The sequence below is a fragment of the Plecotus auritus genome, assembly GCF_963455305.1.
Source record: "Plecotus auritus genome assembly, chromosome: 4".
NCBI lineage: Eukaryota > Metazoa > Chordata > Mammalia > Chiroptera > Vespertilionidae > Plecotus > Plecotus auritus.
The window spans coordinates 77857792-77879379 of NC_137775.1; the positions used below are offsets into that span (position 1 = coordinate 77857792).

At 42.6% G+C, this 21588-nt stretch overlaps 1 protein-coding gene across 1 annotated transcript in view; it reads right to left on the bottom strand.

Annotated features, from left to right (window-relative positions):
• Window positions 1-1479: 1479 nt before the first annotated feature.
• PRIM2 (DNA primase subunit 2) overlaps window positions 1480-21588 on the bottom strand; it is a 369636-nt gene continuing 349527 nt past the window's right edge. The window contains exon 14 of the mRNA XM_080663471.1: window positions 1480-2406. Within this exon, the coding sequence (XP_080519597.1) occupies window positions 2371-2406 (36 nt within the window). The 3' untranslated portion in view covers window positions 1480-2370. The remainder of the gene's footprint in view (window positions 2407-21588) is intronic.

The following is a 21588-nucleotide window of genomic DNA, read 5'->3' on the forward strand; positions in this document are numbered from 1 at the left end:
GTGCACTATAAGATAGGGGTCTAGTTTCATTCTTTTGCACATGGCTATCCAATTTTCCCAACACCATTTATTAAAAAGACTATCCTTCCCCCATTGTATATTCTTGGCTCCTTCATTGTAAATTAATATGCTTAGGTTTATTTCTGGGATTTCTGTTCTGTTCCGTTAATCTATGTGTCTGTTTTTATGCCAATACCATTATGAAATAATATTATATATATACTACTGGCCCAGTGCACGGATTTGTGCACATTCAAAGAAAATTAATTAGAAGGTGGCCGACAGGATGGGGCAGGGCAGGACAGGCTGGACATGCCCTGGAGCCAACCTCCCGCGGTCCCTCCCTGGGGTCTGTGGAGTGAGCATGGTCCCTCAAGCAGGTGAGGTCCCTTGGCCTGGCCTGTAGGGATCAGGCCGAAACCAACTCTCCGACATCCCCCGAGGGGTCCCAGAGTGCAAGAGGACATTGTGCAAAGTTGCTGTTGTACAGGGTGTGGAACGCAAATGCAAGTGTGCAGTAAACCAGATTTGGGGCTGACAGTGCCCCAGCAACAACATAACCCACAGCCGAAGGTAGACTCTCATGGCCCCACGAGGAATCAGGCTCCCTCCTCTCTGGCTTCAGGGTGTGTCACCCAAGAACTGCCACTGCCAAGTCACTGCAGCTTGGCAGCTCCTGCATTGAGCGTATGCCCCTGGTGGTCAGTGCACATCATAGCGACCAGTCGTGTTAGCCTTTTATATATATATAAAGAGAGAGAGAGAAAGAGAAAGAGAGAGAGAGAGAAATATCTAAACTAATAAAAGGGTAATATGCTAATTAGACCGGATAGACCAGACGTTCTTCCAGACATCTTCTAGACGTCCTTCTGGACAAAGCTGTGGTGGAGAGGCTAAGGCAGAGGCAGTTAGGGGGCGATCAGGCTGGCAGGGGAGCAGTTAGGGGCAACCAGGCAGGCAGTGGAGCAGTTAGGGGGCGATCAGGCTGGCAGGGGAGCAGTTAGGGGTGATCAGGCTGGCAGGGAAGCAGTTAGGGGGTGATCAGGCCAGCAGGCAGAGGGGTTAGGGGCCATCGGGCAGGCAGGCAGGCGAGCAGATAGGAGCCAGTGGTCCCGAGTTGCAAGGAGGAATGTCTGACTTACGTTTTAGGGCCTATCCCACAGGACATCACCCAAGGGGTCCTGGATTAGAGAAGGTGCAGGTTGGGCTGGGGGAAACCCCCTCCATGCACGAATTTCATGTGCCAGGCCTCTAGAGAGAGAGAGAGAGAGAGAGAGAGAGAGAGAGTGTGTGTGTGTGTATAGAGAGAGAGTGTGTGTCTCCCCCAATTCCTAGCTCAGAGCTTCTAAAACTCATAATTTCTGAAGTGATAAAAAAGCACTAGGAGCATCTTTTGCTCTAATATTTGGTCTTTGACCTGGCTCCTTACACTAAGGTCTAATCCTTGGGATTTCCTGGGTGATAGGATGTTTTTTTTTTCCTTAATGAGATGACTCTAGGTGGACCCCTGGATGGGTGCCAGTCACCAGATAGACCAAGCCATGATAGAAGCTTGACATTTTCAGCCACACCTCCACTTCTCTAGAGAAAGGAGAGGGACTGGAAATGAAGTTAACAATTTGAGGAAGCCTCCAAAAATCCCAGTTGTATGGGGATCAGAGAGCTTCTGGGTTGTTGAACACATGGATTTTCTGGGAAAACAGCCTAGAAGCTCAGGCCCCTTCCCACCTTGCTCTCTACTTCTCTTCCATCAGAATCTGTAGCCTTTATTATATTCTTTATACTAAACTGATAAATAATAAACTGTTTTCCTGAGTTCTGTTGAGCATGATGTTAGATGTGTGCCTTATTTTGTTGAGGTGCATTCCCTCAATACACAGTTTGTTGGGAGTTTTTATCATGAATGGATGTTGAACTTTGTCACATTTGTTGTTGTTTGCATTGTAGAGATAATCATGTAATTTTTAATCTTCATTTTGCTAATGTGGTATATCGCATCAATTGATTTGCAAATGTATCTTGATTTGCCCTGTGGGTCTCATAGACACAAGCTCCATTGGCTTACAGAGCTAGATGTTTTTGGGGCCCACCTCTCAGGTGAACATCTTAAAAGTTGGGGTATGATATGTGGATTCCAAACCCTTTACTCCTCATGGAAAAGCTGGGAGTTGTGAGTTTTCTCCCAATTGTGTGTTGTCATGCCTGATAGGTGAGGTTTATGACCAGATTGTACCTCAGCCTCTTCTACCCATTTCGATGTGGGGTTTTGTTTTGTTCTTATTTGCCCAATGTGTTTCTGCGCTTCTTTTAGAGGGTGTGTGTTGCTGTAGACTCAGTGTGTTTCTGGGAGGCAGTGAGTTCAGGAGCCTTCTATGTCACCATCTTGAACTGGAACTCCCACAAGCTCTGGAATTTTAAGAAATTTTGTTAAACATTCCCATATATGTTCTTTCATAGGGCAATCATTAAACCTTTAAAGAGCATTTCAATATTCAGAAAAACATTTCTAACTTCTACAAGTGTTTATCAAATTTATAATCCTGTGTAAATTATGACAGTATTTGATAGCCCTATAAGTGGCTTTTTTTCTATTTTTCTCTTGAACACTCTAAACCAGCCTTGGGCAAACTATGGCCCGCGAGCCGGATCCGGCTGTTCTATCTGGTTCTCTTGCTCTCCTCTCCGCTCCTTTACTTTGAATTTATATTAGTTCACACAAACACTCCATCCATGCTTTTGTTCCAGCCCTCCGGTCCAGTTTAAGAACCCATTGTGGCCCTCGAGTCAAAAAGTTTGCCCACCCCTGCTCTAAACACTAATCAGTTTGTCAGAAATGTTAGCTGCATTGAATAATAGTCTGTTATTACATGTACTGTACCACTTGATCTTATCCTTAAAGTAAATGCAGTAATGACACTGCTTTGGGACACTGGACTCTACACTCTGGAAATGTATTCATTTTCCCATAATGCTGGGTCCTGACCAGGCCCAAGGCAGAGAAACTAGGATCACAGTGCATGTTGAACACATTTCCACTGTGTGGGGAGCACTATGGAGGTTTCTCTGTGGCAGAGAACAAGGGTCATGCTTCTTACTAAAGACCTTTAAAACATGGTGGCAAATAAGCATAGGGTGTGTTTATCTGAGATGTGAGAGAGAGAGAGCGTGACTGGCACTGCCATGCCCAAACTAATGGGCACCCAAAGTCCATGCACTCAGAAGAAAAGTTAAATGTGGCCCTGACCGGTTTGGCTCAGTGGATAGAGCGTCGGCCTGCGGATGCAAGGGTCCCAGGTTCGATTCCGGTCAGGGGCATGTACCTTGGTTGCAGGCACATCCCCAGTGGGAAGTGTGCAGGAGGCAGCTGATCGATGTTTCTCTCTCATCGATGTTTCTAGCTCTCTATCCCTCTCCCTTCCTCTCTGTGAAAAATCAATAAAATATATTTTTTAAAAAAAAGTTAAATGTGGTTGGGTGTGTTTTTTATTTTCTACTTGAGGCCCGATGCACAAAATTCATGCATGTGTAGGGTCCCTAGGCCTGGCCTGTGATCAGGGCCAATCTGTGGGGTGACCGGCGAGTCAATTAGGGGGCCCCCGCTGGCACCTGCCTTGGCTGGCCTGGGGCCTGTGGACTGGGGGCAGCTCCTGCGTTGAGCGTCTGTCCCCTGCTGGTCAGTGCACGTCATAGCGTTCTGCCATTCGGTCAATTTGCATATTAGGCTTCTATTATATAGGACTAGAGGCCCTAGAAGGTGGCTGGCGGGGCAGGACTGGGTGAGACGGGCTGGACACACCCTGGAGCCAACCTCCTGCAGTCTCTCCCCAGCCAGTTGCACCTGGGGTGGCACCGAAGCTTGAAGGTCATCTGTGGAGTAAGCGGGGTCCCTCTGCAGGTGGGGTTCCTCAGCCTGGCCTGTGGGGATTGGGCCAAATCCGGCAGTCCGACATCCCCTGAGGGATTCCCGAGTGCAAGAGGGCACTCTGCAAAGTTGCTGTCACTCGGCAGCTCCAGCATTGAGCGTCTGTCCCCTGGTGGCCATTGCACATCATAGCTACTGGCCAGTTAGCTGGTTGGCCAATCTGCCAATCACTTTGGCTTTTATATATATAGATTACCCTGGAGAATGAACAATCAAAAAAGCTCTGTGGAAACTTTCGGGCTTTTTCCAACTGGATTCCATCATGTGAAAGAATCACAGAATTTGTTCCTGGAAATATCTTTAGAGATCATCCAGTTCAACACTGTCCCCTCCCTAGTATTATTTCATACTTCATTTACGTATTTGCTGGCATGAATAAATGCCTCTATTTTTAAATGTCTGTATCTGTAAACATTTGTGCATGAATAGCCACTATGAAAGTTACTCAGGGTGTGCTTATTGCAGGTTATTTGACTTCCTTTGCATCTCTTCTCCTTAAAGTTCTAGTGCAGCAATTTTCAACCTTTCTCACCTCATAGAACACATACACTAATTACTAAAATTCTGCTGCTCACCAAAAAATATGTTTTTTTTTGCCAATCTGACAAAAATAGGTATAATTTTGATTCATTCACACCAGACAACTGTTGTTGTTGTGTTGGCTGTTATCATTTATTTTATTTGACAATCTAACAGAGAAGAGGTCAGTGCCCCTGACTAAAGAGTCAGGTGTTGCATGTTTTAAAAATTCTTGTGGCACACCAGTTGAAAAATGCTGCTCTAATGCAGTGACCTTTTATGAGTAAATATCAGAAAAAGCACGTTAAATACTTGATTCTGTATTTAGGTGCCTAAATGTTAAGGAAGCAGGGAGTGGCGTGGGATGGAGAAAAGGCAAAACCAGAGAAGGAAAGTGTGAGAATCCGAGGGTGAAAGGAAGGGTCAGGAGCAAAGGATGGGTTCTCCCCAGGCCCTTCCTTTCGTCTGAATAGAAGGTCAGAGCGGCTCACCAAGTAGAGAAGTAGGGAAGGAGTCGGGCTGCTCTAATAAAGCCTCAATTTGGAAAAAAATATCAATTTCCCTTCCATGTCCAGTTTCTCTCATTGGAAGTAAGAGATTTGAACATGCTCGCCCTCATTGCCTGACATCCCTGTGCTTGCTGAGCAGCAGAGAAAGTGCTAGGGCTGGATATAAAGAGCAGTGAGTGTCAGCATTGGGCAGTGGGGGGGAGGAATTTCAGGTTGAAATTCAGTTCTGATACTACCGTTTTGTGTCACCTGGAGCATTGCCCAACCTTTTCCAGCCTCAGTTTCCTCATTTGGTTAATTGACTTTAGTCTGGAGACCTCTGTAAGATCCCTTCCAACTCTAACACTCTATGCTTACAGGTGTTGAGCATCTCCTAACCAGGGCCTTGCCTTACATGGGCTTCAGTGAAACCTGAGTCCAATGGGGCCCTGTCTGAGTGAGGCAGCAAAACCTCAGTAGAACCCAGTATCTCCTCTAAAGCTAGTATCACCTACAACAAGGTCCACATGAGCTCAGGTTTGGAAGCTGCATCTCCCGCAAGCTTCCCAGCATGCCTATAAACTGCAAACCTGAAATACAGTTCTTCCACTCAGTACATACAAATGCCAGGCTCTCAGATTGGAGCTGGGGGTGAAAAGAGGAAGGGTGGAGCCCTTACCCTCGGCAGAGCAGAGATGACTTTTATTCAGTGAGTGGTAGAGAGGAGATGCGAGTAGAGAGGGATGTTCCCGGGGAGGCTGCACAGCCTCTGAGCAGGTGGAGAGGCATACACGTGTTTATGAGATAGTAACAGGCAAAGAACAGCTTCAAGCAAAAGAAACGGTTTGGATAAAGGCAGAGTGAAGGGCATTGCTGTTTCAAGAAACGCTGAGAAATGAACTGAAGCTGGAATGTAGGCCATAGGATTACAGTGGGGAGGAAGAAAAGGAGTGAATTGGGTTGAGGCCAAATTGTAAATGGCTGTATGTGCCTGTGGAAGGAATTGTGAATTACTCCTGTGAGCAACAGCTTGGAGTCAAGAGGTTTTAAGGCAGGAGACAGACTCAGATTTATTTCTAGGAGGAAAATGTACTGGCAGCAGCATGGAGGTTGAGGAGTCCGGTTGACGGGAAATTCAACCAGAGAGGGCGTTCATGGTTCATGCAGAGCGGATAACCAGCTCATCCTGGCTCACCATGTGCCATTGGCAGGATGGAAACTGAATTATATTTACACGTCCATTCAGGTCTGATCAGCCATAGATACAGAGCTGCAGAAAGACTTTCCAGGAGTCATAATGGGAATAAGCCGAATCTCTAGACCAATAGTGACAATCTTATTACAGAAATAAGACTGTGGTGTTTCCTATTAATTTATTACACAAATATTAAACAATTTATTACAGAAATTCATAGTATGCTACTTTCCCTGCCATAACCCACATCCATAGGGAGAGCTTCCAGAAAGGATGTCGGTTTCTCCATCATCATCTCCTTCCCTGGACTGCTGGCTGTGTCTGAACAGTGGCCATCCTGGTGCTGTACATACTATGTTAGAAATGTGTCAGATACCATTTCCAGGCTTTGTTTTTATAGGGAATAACCAAGCTAATTAATTTCATCGAGTCACAAAGGTATATAGAAAACTCAGGTATGGGCAAACATGAAAATTTAATTCAAGATTCCCCATTTCATCCTACTAGAGTCCATTTCTTAAACTTAATAATAATGCAAAAACCTGATATTGAGAGACTGCTGTAACCCTGAGAGATTACTTTTGAAACACCAAAAGTTTGTTGAAATTCTCTTTTGTTCATCCATTCTTCTCTTGAACTTAATGAGCATTTTTATGACCATTATTTTGAACTATTTATCAAGTACAACAACTTTTCCTGTTTATTAAAATCTTTTTTTCTGAGTTTTTCTCTCGCTTTTTTGTTGTTGTTTGCAACATATTCCTTTATTTCTTTATTTTCTTTGACTTTATGTTGGTGTCTGTACCTTAGATAAAACAGCTACCTCTTAGTCTTGAAGAAGTGGCCTCAGGTAAGTGATGAAACATATCTTTCAACCCTGCCCTAGCTCTTGATTGTCTCTTAAACCTTTATGGGTGTCTAAGCAGCCTATTTTATTGTTATTTTTCATTTTTATTGAATTTATTGGTGTGACATTGGTCAATAAAATTATATATGTTTCAGATGTACAATTCTATAATACATCATCTGTATATTGTATTTTGTGTTCACCACCCCATGTCAAGTCTCCTTCCATCACCATTTATCTACCCTTTAACCTCTCCTACCTCTCCCAGTTCCCTTTCTCTTGTAATCACCATGCTGTTATCTGTGTCTATGAGGGTTTTGGGGTGTTTTCTTTTTTCTTTTTCTTAATCCCTTCACCTTTTTCACCCAGTCCCAGAACGCCCTTCCCTCTGACAACTGTCAGTCTGTTCTCTGTATCTATGAGTCTATTTCTATTTGCTCGCCTGTTTATTTTGTTCATTAGATTCCACATATAAGTGAAATCATATGGTACTTGTCTTTCTCTGATTAGCTTATTTCACCTAACATAATACTCTCCAGGTCCATCCATGCTGTTGCAAAAGGTAAGATTTCCTCCTCCTCCTCCTCCTCCTCCTCCTCCTCCTCCTCCTCCTCCTCCTCCTCCTCCTCTTCCTCCTTCTTTTTTCAGCAAACAGTATTCCACTGTGTAAATGTACCATAGTTTTTTTACCCACTCATCTACTGATGGGCAGTTGGGCTGCTTTCAAATCTTGGCTATTGTAAATAATGCTGCAATAAACATAGGGATGCATATATTATTTCGAATTAGTGTTTCAGGTTTCTTCAGATATATTACCAGAAGTGGAATCACTGGGTCATAAGGCAATTCCACTTTTAATTTTTTGAGAGAACTCCATACTGCTTTCCATAGTGGCTGCACCAATCTGCATTCCCACTAACAGTGCATTCGGGTTCCCTTTTCTACACATCCTCACTAACATTTGTTGTTTGTTGATTTATTGATGATAGTCATTCTGACAGGTGTGAGGTGATATCTCATTATAGTTTTAACTTATGTTTTTATATGTCTATTGGCTACCTGTACAACCTCTTTGGAGAAGTGTCTAATCAGGTCCTTTGCCCATTTTTTAATAGGATTGTTTGTTTTTCTGATGTTGTGTTGTATAAATTCTTTATAAATTTTAGATACTAATCCCTTATCAGATGTATCATTGGCAAATATGTTCTCCCATTCAATGGGTTGTCTTTTTATTTTGTTAATAGTTTCCTTTGCTGTGCAAAAGCTTTTTAGTTTGATGTAGTCCCATTTGTTTATTTTTTTCTTGTGCTTCCCTTGTCCGAAGAGATATATTGGCAAAAATACTGCTCTGAGAAATGTCTGAGATTTTATTGCCTATGTTTTCTTCTAGGATTTTTATGGTTTCAAGCCTAACTTTTTAAATACATTTTTTACTGTTAATAGTATTACAGATATCTCCCATTCCCCCCTCCCTTTGCTTCCCCCTCCCCACACCCCCCCCCAACCAGGTCTTCACTACCCTATTGCCCCTGTCCATGGGCTAGGTATATAAGTATACTAGAGGCCCGGTGCACAACATTCATGCACTGGGTGGGGGGAGGGGGTTCCCTCAGCTCAGCCTGCACCCTTTAGCAGTCAGGGAGCCCTTGGGGGATGTCTGACTGACGGCTTAGGCCAACTCCCACCACTGCCACTGCACTCGCCAGCCATCAGCCTGGCTTCTGGCTGAGTGGCGCTCCCTCTGTGGGAGCACACTGACCAACAGGGGGCAGCTCCTGCATTGAGCTGTCATAGCGACCGGTTGTTCCACTGTTCAGTCGATTTGCATATTACCCTTATATTATATAGGGTAAGTTCTTTGGTTTCTCTCTTCTCATCCCCCAACCCCACATTGAGGTATGGCAGTGTGTTCCATGCCTCCATGCTTTGGGTCTTATTTTTGCTGGTCAATTCATTTTGCTCATTAGATTCCATAAAAAAGTGAAATCATGTGATATTTGTTTTTCTCAGATTGGCTTATTTCATTTAGCATAATATTTTCCAGGTCCATCCATGCTGTCCCAAAGTGTAAGAGATCCCTCTTTTTTACAGCTGTATAGTATTGTGTAAATGTCCCACAGTTTTTTTATCCATTTATCTATTGATGGGCACTTGGGCTGTTTACAAATCTTAGCTATTATAAATAATGCTGCTATGAGCATATGGGTGCATATATTCTTTCTGATTGGCGTCTTGGGGTTTTTAGGATATATTACCAGAAATGGGATCTCTGAGTCATTTTTAATTTTTTGAGGAAACTCCCTACTGTTTTCCATAGTGGGTGCATCAATCTGCATTCCCACCAGCAGTGAATTAGCGTTCCTTTTTCTCCACATTCTCACCAGCGCTTGTTGTTTGTTGATTTTTTTATAATAGCCATTCTGACAGGTGTGAGGTGATATCTCATTGTGGTTTTAATTTGCATATCCCTGATGATTAATAATTGGAGCATTTTTTCATATGTCTCTTGGCCATTTGTATGTCATCTTTGGAGAAATGTCTATTCAGGTCTTTTGCCCATTTTTTAATTTGATTGTTTGTCTTTCGTTTGTTGAGTTATATGAATACTTTACATATTTTGGATATTAACCCTTTATCAGATATATCATTGGCAAATATGTTCTCCCCTAGAGTGGGTTCCCTTTTCTCTTTTTTTCTTTTTTTTCTTTTCATTTCTTTATTGATTGTGGTGTTACATATGTGTCCTTATTCCCCCATTACCCCACCCCCTATGCCCTCACCCCCCTGTTGTCTGTGTCCATTGGTTAGGCCTATATGCATGCATACAAGTCCTTTGGTTGATCTCTCCCCCTTACCTTTTCATTTTGATGGTGGTTTCTGTTGCTGTGCAGAAGCTTTTTATTTTGATGTAGTCCCATTTGTTTACTTTTTCCTTAGTTTCCTTTGCCTTAGAAGATGTATCCATAAACATATTGCTACATGAGATGTCTGAGATTTTATTGCCTATGTTCTCCTCTAAAATTTTTATGGTTTCATGCCTCACATTTAAGTCTTGTATTCATCTTGAATTTATTCTTGTGTATGGTGTAAGTTGGTGATCTAGTTTCATCTTTTTGCAAGTGTCTGTCCAGTTTTCCTAACACCATTTATTGAAGATACTGTCTTTACTCCATTGTATGTTCTTTCCTCCTTTGTCAAATATTAATTGATCTTAATGGTGTGGGTCAATTTCCAGGGTCTCTGCTCTGATCCATTCATCTATATGCCTGTTCTTGTGCCAGTACCAGGATGTTTTGGCTTTATAATGGCTTTGTAGTATAGTTGACATCTGGCATTGTGATCCCTCCTACTTCGTTCTTCTTTCTCAAGATTGCTACAGCTATTCGGGGTCTTTTATGGTTTCATATAAATTTTGGAGTATTTGTTCTAGCTCTATGAAGTATGTCATTGGTATGTTAATAGGGATTGTGTTGAATCCATATATTGCTTTGGGTAGTATAGCCATTTTAATGATGTTAATTCTTCCAATCCATAAACATGGCATATGTTTCCATTTATTTGTATCTTCCTCTATTTTTTCAATGTCCTATAGTTTCCCAAGTACATGTCTTTTACCTCCTTAATTTAAGTTTATTCCTAAGTATCTTTTAGTTTCTCTTTCTGAGAGTTCATTGGTGTATAAAAATATCATTGATTTCTGGATGTTCATTTTGTATACTGCTACCTTGATGAATTCATTTATTAAATCTAGTAGTTTTCTGGTGGAATCTTTAGCATTTTCTATGTACAATATCATGTTATTTGCAAACAATGACAGTTTTACTTCCTCCTTTCCAATTTGGATGCCTTTTATTTCTTCTTCTTGTCTGATTGATGTGGCTAGGACTTCCAGTACTATGTTGAATAAGAGTGGTGAAAGCGGACATACCTGTCTTGTTCCGTACTTAAGGGAAATACTTTTAGTTTTTGCCCATTGAGTATTATGTTGTCTGTAGGTTTGTCATATATGGCCTTTATTATGTTGAGGTATGATCCCTCTATTCCTACTTTACTGAGAATTTTTATCAAAAAAGGGTGCTGGATTTTGTCAAACGCTTTTTCTGTACCTATTGATATGATTATGTGGTTTTTGTCTTTCCATTTGTTTATGTGATGTATCACATTCATTGATTTGCTTATATTGTACCAGCCTTGCACCCCCAGAATAAATCCCATTTGATCATAGTGTATGATCTTTTTAATATATTCCTGGATCCAATTTGCTAATATTTTTTTTGAGGATTTTAGCATCTATGTTCATCAGGAATATTGACCTATAATTTTCTTTCTTTGTAGTGTCTTTAACTGGTTTTGGAATTAGGATAATGATGGCTTCAAAAAAAGAACTTGGAGTGTTCCTTCCTCTTGAAATTTTTAGAATAGTTTGGAATAGGTGTTAGTTCTTCTTTGAGTATTTAGTAAAATTCTCCTATACATCCCTCTGGTCCAGGACTTTTGTTTGCTGGAAGTTTTTTAATTGCTGCTTCAATTTTATCAGTTGTTATTGACCTACTCTGGTTTTCTGATTCTTCCTGATGGAATTTTGGAAGATTATATGTTTCTAGGAATTTGTCCATTTCGCCAAAGTTGTCTAGTTTGTTGTTCATAGTATTTGCTTACAATCCTTTGTATTTCTGTGGTGTCTTGTTATATCACCTCTTTCATTTCTGATTTTATTTATTTGGGTCCTCTCTGTTTGTTTCTTGTTGAGTCTGGCCAGGAGTTTATCAATCTTGTTTACCTTTTCAAAGAACCAGCTCTTGGATTTATTGATCTTTTATACTTTTTTTTTCTCTATGTCATTACTGCTGACCTTTATTATTTCCTTCCTTATACTTCCTCTGGGCTTCTCTTGCTGTTCTCTTTCTAATTAATTTAGTTGTAGGGTTAGATAGTTCTTAGTGCTTTTTCTTGTTTCTTGAGGTAGGCCTGGAGTGCTATGAACTTCCCTCTCATGACTGCTTTTGCTGTGTCCCATAGGTTTTGGGTGGTTGTTTGTTCATTTTCATTTGTTTCTGGGAAGTTTTTAACTTCTTGCTTGATCTTATTGGTAACCCATTCATTGTTTAATAACATGCTATTTAGTCTCCAAGTACTAGTATTTGAGTGTTTTTGAGGGGTTCTTTTGTAGTTGATTTCTAACTTCATGCATTGTGATCTGAGAAGATGCTTGGTATTATATCAATCTTCTTGAATTTGTATAGACTTGTTTTGTGCCCTAACATGTGGTCTGTCTTGGAGAATGTTCTATGTGTGCTTGAGAATATTGTTGTTTTTTAGTGAAATGTTCTGTAAAATCAGTTAGATCCATCTGATCTAGTGTTTCATTTAAGGCCTCTGTTTCCTGGTTAATATTTTTGTCTGGAAAATCTATTCTGTGATGTCAGTGGGGTGTTAAAGTCCACTACTATGACTATATTGCTGTCATTCTCTTCCTTAAAGTCCATCAAGAGTTTTGGGTTTTTTTTATGTACTTGGGTGCTCCTATGTTGGTGCATATATGTTTACAAGGGTTATATTTTCTTATTGAGTCATACCCTTTAGTATTATGAAGTGGCCTTCCTTGTCTCTTGTTATGGCCTTTGTTTTGAAGTCTATTTTGTCTGATATGAGCATTGCTACTCCAGCTTTTTTTTTCCCCCTTTCCATCTGCATGGAACATATTTTTCCATCCTTTTGCTCTGAGTCTGTGTGTATCTTTTGTTCTGAGGTGGGTCTATTGCAGACAGCATATATATGGGTCACGTTTTCTTATCCATTCAGTCACCTTATGTCTTTTGACTGGAGCACTTAATCCATTTACATTTAAGGTTATTAATGACAGGTATTATTTATTGCCATTTTTATCTTCTTTTTTTTTTCCTTTTTTAATATATATATGTATATTTTATTGATTTCAGAGAGGGAGAGAGAGATAGAAACATCAATGATGAGAGAGAATCATTGATTGGTTGCCTGCTGCATGCCCCACATTGGGGATCAAGCTTGCAACCCAGGCATGTGCCCTTGACTGGAATCGAACCTGGGACCTTTCAGTCTATAGGCAGACACTCCATCCACTGAGCCAAACCAGATAGGGCCATTTTTATTTTCTTTATGCCTATGATCCTCTCTCTCTTCTTTTCTTCTTCTTAAAGCAGTCCCTTTAACATTTCTTGCATTGCTGGTTTGATGGTAATGTACTTCTTTAACCTTTTCTTGTCTGGAAAGCTTTTTATTTCACCTTTAATTTTAAATGATAGCCTCACTAGATACAGTAGTCTTGGATTTAGGTCCTTGATTTTCATTACTTTGAATACTTCATGCCACTCCCTTCTGGCCTAAAGTGTTTTATTGAAAAGTCAGCTGACATTCTAATGGGAACTTCTTTGTAGGTAAATTTTTGTCTCTTGTTGTCTTTAAGATTCTTTGTCTTTAACATTTGCCATTTTAATTATGATGTACTGAGGTGTGGGGCTCTTTGGGTTCATCTTGATTAGGACTCTCTGTGCCTCCTGAACTTGTGTGACATTTTCCTTCACCAGGTTGGGGAAGTTTTCTGTCATTATTTCTTTAAACAGGTTCTCTGTTCCTTGCTCACCCTCTTCCCCTTTTTATTAAAAATAAAACAAAATGATTTTTTAAAATTTTTTATTGATTTCAGAGAAGGGAGAGGGAGAGAGAGATAAAAACATCAACGATGAGAGAGAATCATTGATTAGCTGCCTTCTGCATGCCCCCTACTAGGGATTGAGCCTGCAACCCAGGCATGTGCCCTTGACCAGAATTGAACCTGGGACCCTTCAGTCCGCAGGCCGCCGTTGTATACACTGAGCCAAACCAACTAGGGCAGTGGTCAGCAAACCACGGCTAGCAAGCCACATGCGGCTCTTTGGCCCCTTGAGTGTGGCTCAGCGTTAGAACCACATCTGCAAAATAGACTTGCCCAGGCCAAAAACCGACTTCTGCGCATGGGCCATGAAGTTTCAATCGCACTGCACGTGCGCGCCCGCACGTATTTTATGGAAGAGCCACACTCAAGGGGCCAAAGAGCCACATGTGGCTCGTGAGCCACAGTTTGCCGACCACTGAACTAGGGCCTCTTCCCTTTCTTGTATTCCTATAATGCAGATGTTGTTACATTTCATGTTGTCCCAGAGCTCCCTTAAGCTTTCTTCCTGCATTTTAATTCTTTTTTCTATTTGCTGCTCTAAATTGGGTATTTATTTTTACCTTGTCTTCCAAATCACTGATTTGATCCTCTACTTCATCCAATCTACTTTTAATACCTTCCAGTGTGTTCTTGATGTCAGATATATCATTCTTCATTTCTGTCTGGTTCTTGTTCATGGCCTCTGTTTCCCTTTTTATGCTGTTGTAATTTGCATGAAAATCCTTAAACATTTTTATAATCATTGCTTTGAACTCTATGACTGATAGGTTGCTTGCCTCCATTTCATTTAGTTCTTTTTCTGGTGATTCCTTCTTTTCTCTCCTTTGGGGGTTGTTTGTCTCCCCATGTTAGCTATCTCTTTGTATTTGCTTCTATGTATTAGGTAAGACTCTTATGACTCCCAGTCTTTGTGGGATGGCTTTATATAGAAAGTGTCTTGAGGGGTCCAGTGGTGCAGTCTATTTGTTCACATAAGCTGGATGCTCTAGGAATGCCCCTTGTGTGTGTTATTTGGGCTCTCCTGTTATAATTGAGACTTGATTTTTGATTTTTGTGAAATGGATCTCCCCTCCAACTTGCTGCAGGTGAGGCTGAACCTCAACGTCATAGTGCCAGCTATTATACAGGTGCTGAGAGAACAGATAAGACACAACAGAGCCAATCCACAAATACCATGAAAATCAAGCTACTCTATGCAACAACAATAGGAAAGACTAAGAAGGAAAAAGAAGATAAAATAAAGCAGAGAAAAATAAAGAGAATACTAAAAGGCATGTAACCAAAGACTTAGAAGGAATATAAAGAAAAAAGGAGAAAGAAGATGAAAAAAATGGCTATATGAAGCAAGGAAGCTAAAAGAACTAATAAAGATGGAAAAAAGAGGAAATAGAAAATAAATAAAACAATAATGCATTTAAAAATATAGTAATGATGGGTATATTAAGATATAGATAGGAAAAGCAAAACAGGAAAGAAATGAGAAAAAAAGAAAAAGAAAAAAGAAAAATTAATAAGAATAGACTAAAGTAGAATAGAATCAAAGGAAAGAGATAAATTATGCAAGAAAGAGGAAAAAAGAAAAAAGGGAAAAACAAAAAAATCTGCTCACACACACACACTCATACTCAAAGACCTTTGGGCCCACTATTTGTGGAGCTCACTGAATTTTGCTCTGATGTTGTTGAATCTAGTTTCTTGGTGTGTCTATCTATCCTGGGTCTCCTGAGAGTTTCTCTAATGCAGGTGAATGTGAGTCACTGTCGCTCTCTGGCCCTGTGGAACCTGATTGAGGTCTGAGAGGTTGAAGCCCCTAGCAGTCCAGTGGTCTGGGACTCCTTAGCCCAGAGGCTGGATCTGCCTTGAGTCTCACACCTTGATTATCCCTGTTCTGAGTTGTACTCCCTTCCCCCACAGAGCTGGTCCTGCAGGTGTCAGCTGTAAGTGCTCTGGGTCCCGCTGTATTTTGCCTCACTGCACAGGGTCTGGCTTGTGTCCTTAGGGCGCACATGCATGGAGTCTGGGCGGGGTGTCTGTGGGTTCAGACCTGGGCCAAGGCTAGTCTGGATGGTGACAAGGCTCGGTGCCTAGCCACTGTCACCCCATCCCCTCACCCACACTTCCTCAAGTCTAACATTTAAGTCTTTAATCCATTTTGAGTTCATTCTTGTTTATGAAGAAGGTAGTCTAACTTTATTTTTTGCATGTATCTGTCCAATTTTCCCAGTACCATTTATTGAATAAACTATCTTTAGCCCATTGTATGTTATTGCTTCCTTTGTTAAATATTAATTGACTGTCAAGGTGTGTGTTTATTTCTGGGCTCTCTATTCTGTTCCACTAATCTATATGTCTGTTTTTATGCCAGTATCAGCTATTCTGATTATTATGGCCTTGTAGTATAGTTTGATATCAGGAAGTGTGATTCCTCCAACTTTGTTCTTTCTCAGTAGGTGAGGCTATTCAAGAACTTTTGTGGTTCCATATTAATTTTTGGAATATTTGTTCTACTTATATGAAATATGCCTTTGGTATTTTAAAAGGAATTACATTGACTCTATAGATTGCTTTGGGTTGTAAGGACATTTTAATTATGTTAATTCATCCAATGAACACAGTACATGCTTCCATTTATTTGTATCTTCTTCAATTTCTGTCATCAGTGTCCTATAATTTTCTGAATATCAGTCTTTTACCTCCTTATTTGAATTTATTCCTTGGTATTTTATTTATTTTTGATGCAATTATAAATGGGATTGTTATCTTGGTTTTTCTTTCTGTTTATTATTGGTGCCTAGAAATGCAACTGATTTCTGGATACTTATTTTGTATCCTGCTACTTGACTGAATTCATTTGTCAGTTCTAGTAGTTTTTTTTTTTTTTTTTTTAGTAGAATCTTTTTTTTTCTTTTTTTATTGATTAAGGTATTACATATGTGTCCTTATCCCCCCAGTGCCCCTCACTCCCCAGCTCATGCCCTCACCCCTCCCCCAGTGTCTGTGTCCATTGGTTATGCTTATATGCATACATACAAGTACTTTGGTTGATCTCTCCCCCTTACCCTCACCCTCCCCTGCCTTCCCTCTGAGGTTTGACAATCTGATTGATGTTTTTCTGTCTCTGAATCTGTTTTTGTTCATCAGTTTATGTTATTCATTATACTAGTGGCCTGATGCACAAAATTCGTGCACAGGGGGCGGGGGTGTGCCTCAGCCCAGCCTGCACCCTCTCCAATCTGGGACCCCTCAGAGGATGTCTGACTGCCGGCATTCGAACATCTCTCTTGCAATCCGGGACCACTGGCTCCTAACCGCTCACCTGCCTGCCTGCCTGATCACCCCCAACTGTGCCACACTTGCGGCCTGATAACCCCCAAATACCCCCCCCCCGCCAGCCTGCTAGCCCCCAACTGCCCCCCCTGCCATCCTGCTCACCCCCAACTGCCTTCCCCCACCAGCCTGCTCGCCCCCAACTGCCTCCCCCACTGGCCTGATCACCCCCAACTGCCCACCCCTCCTGGCCTGGTCACCCCTAACCACGTCTGCCTCAGCCCTGCCACCATGGCTTTGTCCTGAAGGACATCTGGAAGGTCTCCTGGTCTAATTAATATATTACCCTTTTATTAGTATAGATTCCACAAATGAGTGAGATCATGTGATACTTATCTTTCTCTGACTAACCTATTTCGCTTAGCATAAGCTCTCCAGGTCCATCTATGCTGTTGCGAATGGTAGGAGTTCCTTCCTTTTTACAGCAGTGTAGTATTCCATTGTGTAGATGTGCCACAGTTTTCTAATCCACTCATCTGCTGATGGGCACTTAGGCCATTTCCAAATCTTAGCTATTGTAAATTATGCTGCTATGAACATAGGGGTGCATATATCCTTTCTGACTGGTGTTTCTGTTTCCTTGGAATATATTCCTAGAAGTGGGATCACTGGGTCAAATGGAAGTTCCATTTTTAGTTTTTTGAGGAAACTCCATACTGTTCTCCACAGTGGCTGCACCAGTCTGCATTCCCAGCAGCAGTGCACAAGGATTCCTATTTCTCTGCATCCTTTCCAGCACTTGTCATTTGATAATTTGTTGATAATAGCCATTCTCATTGTCGTTTTGATTTGCATCTCTTGGATGATTAGTGACTTTGAGCATGTTTTCATATGTCTCTCGGCCTTCTGTATGTCCTTTTTCGAAAAGTGTCTATTTAGGTCCATTGCCCATTTTTTGATTGGGTTGTTTATTTTCCTTTTGTTAAGTAGTATGAGTTCCCTGTAAATGTTGGAGATTAAACCCTTATCGGAGATAATATTGGCAAATATGTTCTCCCATGCAGTGGGCTTTCTTGTTGATTTTTTATGGTTTCTTTTGCTGTGCAGAAGCTTTTTATTTTGATGTAGTCCCATTTGTTTATTTTCTCCTTAGTTTCCATTGCCCTAGGAGCTGTATCAGTGAAGATAATTGCTTCAGCATATGTCTGAGATTTTGCTGCCTGTGGATTTCTCTACAATTTTTTTATGGTTTCCTGTCTTATGTTTAAGTTTGGTGGAATCTTTAGGGTTCTCTATATACAGTATAATGTCATCTGCAAATAATGACAGTTTTGCTGCTTCCTTTCCAATTTAGATGCCTTTTATTTCTTCTTCTTATCTGATTATTGTAGTTAGGACTTCCAGTACTATGTTGAATAAAAGTGGTGAAAACACACATCTCTCTCCTGTCCCTGATCTTAATGAAAACCCTTTTAGATTATGTCCTATAGGTATGATATTGGCTGCAGGTTTTTCATATATGGCCTTTATTACACTGAGGGATAGCCCCTCTATTCCCACTTTGATGATAGATTTTATCATAAACTAGAGACCTGGTGCATGAAATTCATGCACTAGTGGAGGGTCACCTCAGCCCAGCCTGCACCCTCTCCAATCCAGGACCCCTCTGGGGATGTCTGACTGCCACTTTAGGTCCAATCCCAGGGATCAGGCCTAAACTGGTAGTTGGACATCCCTCTCACAATCTGGGACAGCTGGCTCCTAACTGCTCACCTGCCTGTCTGTCTGATTGCCCCTAACTGCCCCCCTGCCAGCCTGATCACCCCTAACCGCCTCTGCCTACTGGCCTGATCACCCCCAACTGCCCTCCTGCCAGCCTAGTTGCCCCAAACTGCCCAACTGCCCCCCACTGCCAGCCTGCTCACCTCTCACTGCCCCCCCCCTGCTGGCCTGATCACCCCCAACTGCCCTCCTGCTGGCCCGTTCACCCCCAAATCCCCCCCCTCTCCAGCCTGGTCAACCCCAACTGTTCTCCATTGCCAACCTGTTCACCCCTCATTGCCCCCCCTGCCGGCCTGGTCGCCCCAAACTGCCCCCCTGCTGGCCTGGCCGCCACCAACTGCCCTCTTGCCAGCCTGGTCGGCCCCAACTGCACCCCACTGCCAGCCTGGTCAATCCCAACTGTCCCCCATTGCCAGCCTATTCACCCTCATTGCACCCCCTGCCAGCCTGCTCGCCCCAAACTGTCCCCCCCCCCCCCCCCCGCTGGCCTGGTCGCCACCAACTACCCTCCTGCCAGCCTGGTCGACCCCAACTGCACCCCACTGCCAGCCTGGTCAATCCCAACTGTTTCCCATTGCCAACCTGTTCACCCCTCATTGCCCCCCCTGCCGACCTGGTTGCCCCCAACTCCCCTCCTGCCAGTCTGGTTGCCCCCAACTGCCCAACTGTCCCCCATTGCCAGCCTATTCACCCCTCATTGCCCCCCCCTGCTGGCCTGGTCACCCCAAACTGCCCCCCTGCCAGCCTGGTCACCACCAACTGCCCTCCCGCCAGCCTGGTCGCCCCCAACTGTGCCCCCCCCGCCAGCCTGGTCACCCCCAAATCCCCCCCCCTACAGCCTGGTTGCCCCCACTGTTCCCCTTGCCATCCTGGTCACCCCCAACTGCCCACCCTGTCACCTTGGTTGCTCCTTACTGCCCCCCCCCACCAACCTGATCACCCCCAACTGTCCCCCACTGCCGGCCTGTTCACCTCTCATTGCCCCCCCCCTGCCAGCCTGGTCACCCCCAACTGCTCTCCTGCTGGCCTGGTTGCCCCCAACTGCCCAACTGCCCTCCACTGCCAGCCTGGTCGCCCCCAACTGCCTCCCCTGCCAACCTGGTCATCCCCAATTGCCCTCCTGCTGGTCTGGTTGCCCCCAACTGCCCAACTGTCCCCCATTGCCAGCCTGTTCACCCCTCATTGGCCCCCCTGCCGGCCTGGCCGCCCCACCCAGCCTGCTGTTCAGTCGTTTGGCCATCCCTCACTAACCCCCTGCTGGCCTTGTCACCCCATGCAGCCTGCTGTTCGGTCATTACTGTGACGGTGTCCTGGACAATTTGCATATTTCTCTATTATTAGTATAAACTAGTGACCTGGTGCACGAAATTCGTGCACATTAAAAGGGGATTAATTAGAGGAAATAATTTAATATTGCTATTTGCCCTTTCTCTATAAAAGAAGTGTCAGAGATGAAAGAAAATTAGTAAAATGTATATGAAAACCTTCCTCCTGTCAGAGTCTGGAGCGAACAATGGGACCCAGAGTCAAGTCCCCGCCCACCCACATGCACCTCAAAATCGCGTGAGACCCAAACCCGCCCCCCCCCCCTCAATTGGGCTAGATCCAGACCTGGCCAGTCCCGCGCTTGTCAAGCCCTGCCTAACAGGGGACATAGCCTCAGGTCCCCTGGCCCAGTGCCAGGATGGGGGGGCATGGCCTGAGGTGCCCTGTCAAGCCCCACTGGGCAGGGGGTGCGGCCTGAGGTCCTCCAGCCTGACACCAGGACGGGGGGGTGGGGCGCAGCCTGAGGTCCCCTGTCAAGCCCCACGGGGGCGGGGGAGGGCATAGCCTCAGGTCTCTGCTGATTGCTCGTTAAGGCTCCTTATGGGAACTTGGCCTCAGCTGTGGGTGCAGCCATCTTTGTGATGGAGTGATGGTCAATTAGCATATTCCCTCTTTATTAGATAGGATGGGTTTTTTCAAATGATTTTTCTGCATCTATTGATATGATAATGCGGTTTTAAACTTTCATTTTGTTTACGTGGTGTTTTCTTTCTAGTTTCTTTATGTGTAAAGTTAGATTGTTTATTTGAAATTTTTCTTGTTTCTTGAGGAAGGCCTGTATTACTAATTTATAGATTTTAGGGTATTGTACCAACCTTGCATCCTTGGAATAAATCCCACTTGATCATGGTGTATTATCTTTTTAATGTGTTCCTGGATCTTGTTTGCTAACATCTTATTGAGGATTTTAGCATCCATGTTTATCAGTGATATTGGCCTATAATTTTCTTTTTTTATAGTGTCTTTATCCGATTTTGAATTAGGATTATGCTTGTCTCATAAAATGAACTTGCGAGTCTTCCCTTCTCTTGAATTTTTTTGGAATAGTTTGAGAAGGATAGGTGTTCTTTAAATATTTGGTAAAATTCACATGTTTGTTGAGAGTTGTTTTTTTAATTACTGCTTCAATTTCATTAGTTGTAATTGGTTTAAACAGATTTTCTGATTTGTCTTGATTCAGTTTTGGAAGATAGTTTGTTTCTAGGAATTTATCCATTTCTTCCAAATTGTTCAATTTGTTGGCATATAGTTGTTCATAATATTTTCTTACAATACTTTGTATTTCTTTGGTGTCAGTTGTTACTACTTCTCTTTTTATTTCTGATTTTACTTATTTGGGTCCTCTCTCTTTTTTTCTTGATGAATGTGGTTAAAGGTTTGTCATTTATTTATTTTTTCATAGAAAACCATCTATTGACTTCATTGACCTTGTGTAGACTCTTATTTTGTTTGTTTCTGCTTTGATCTTTTTTATTTTCTTCTATTCACTTTGGGCTTGTTTATTCTCTTTCTGGGTTCTTTGTGTAACATATGTATTGTTTATTTGAGATT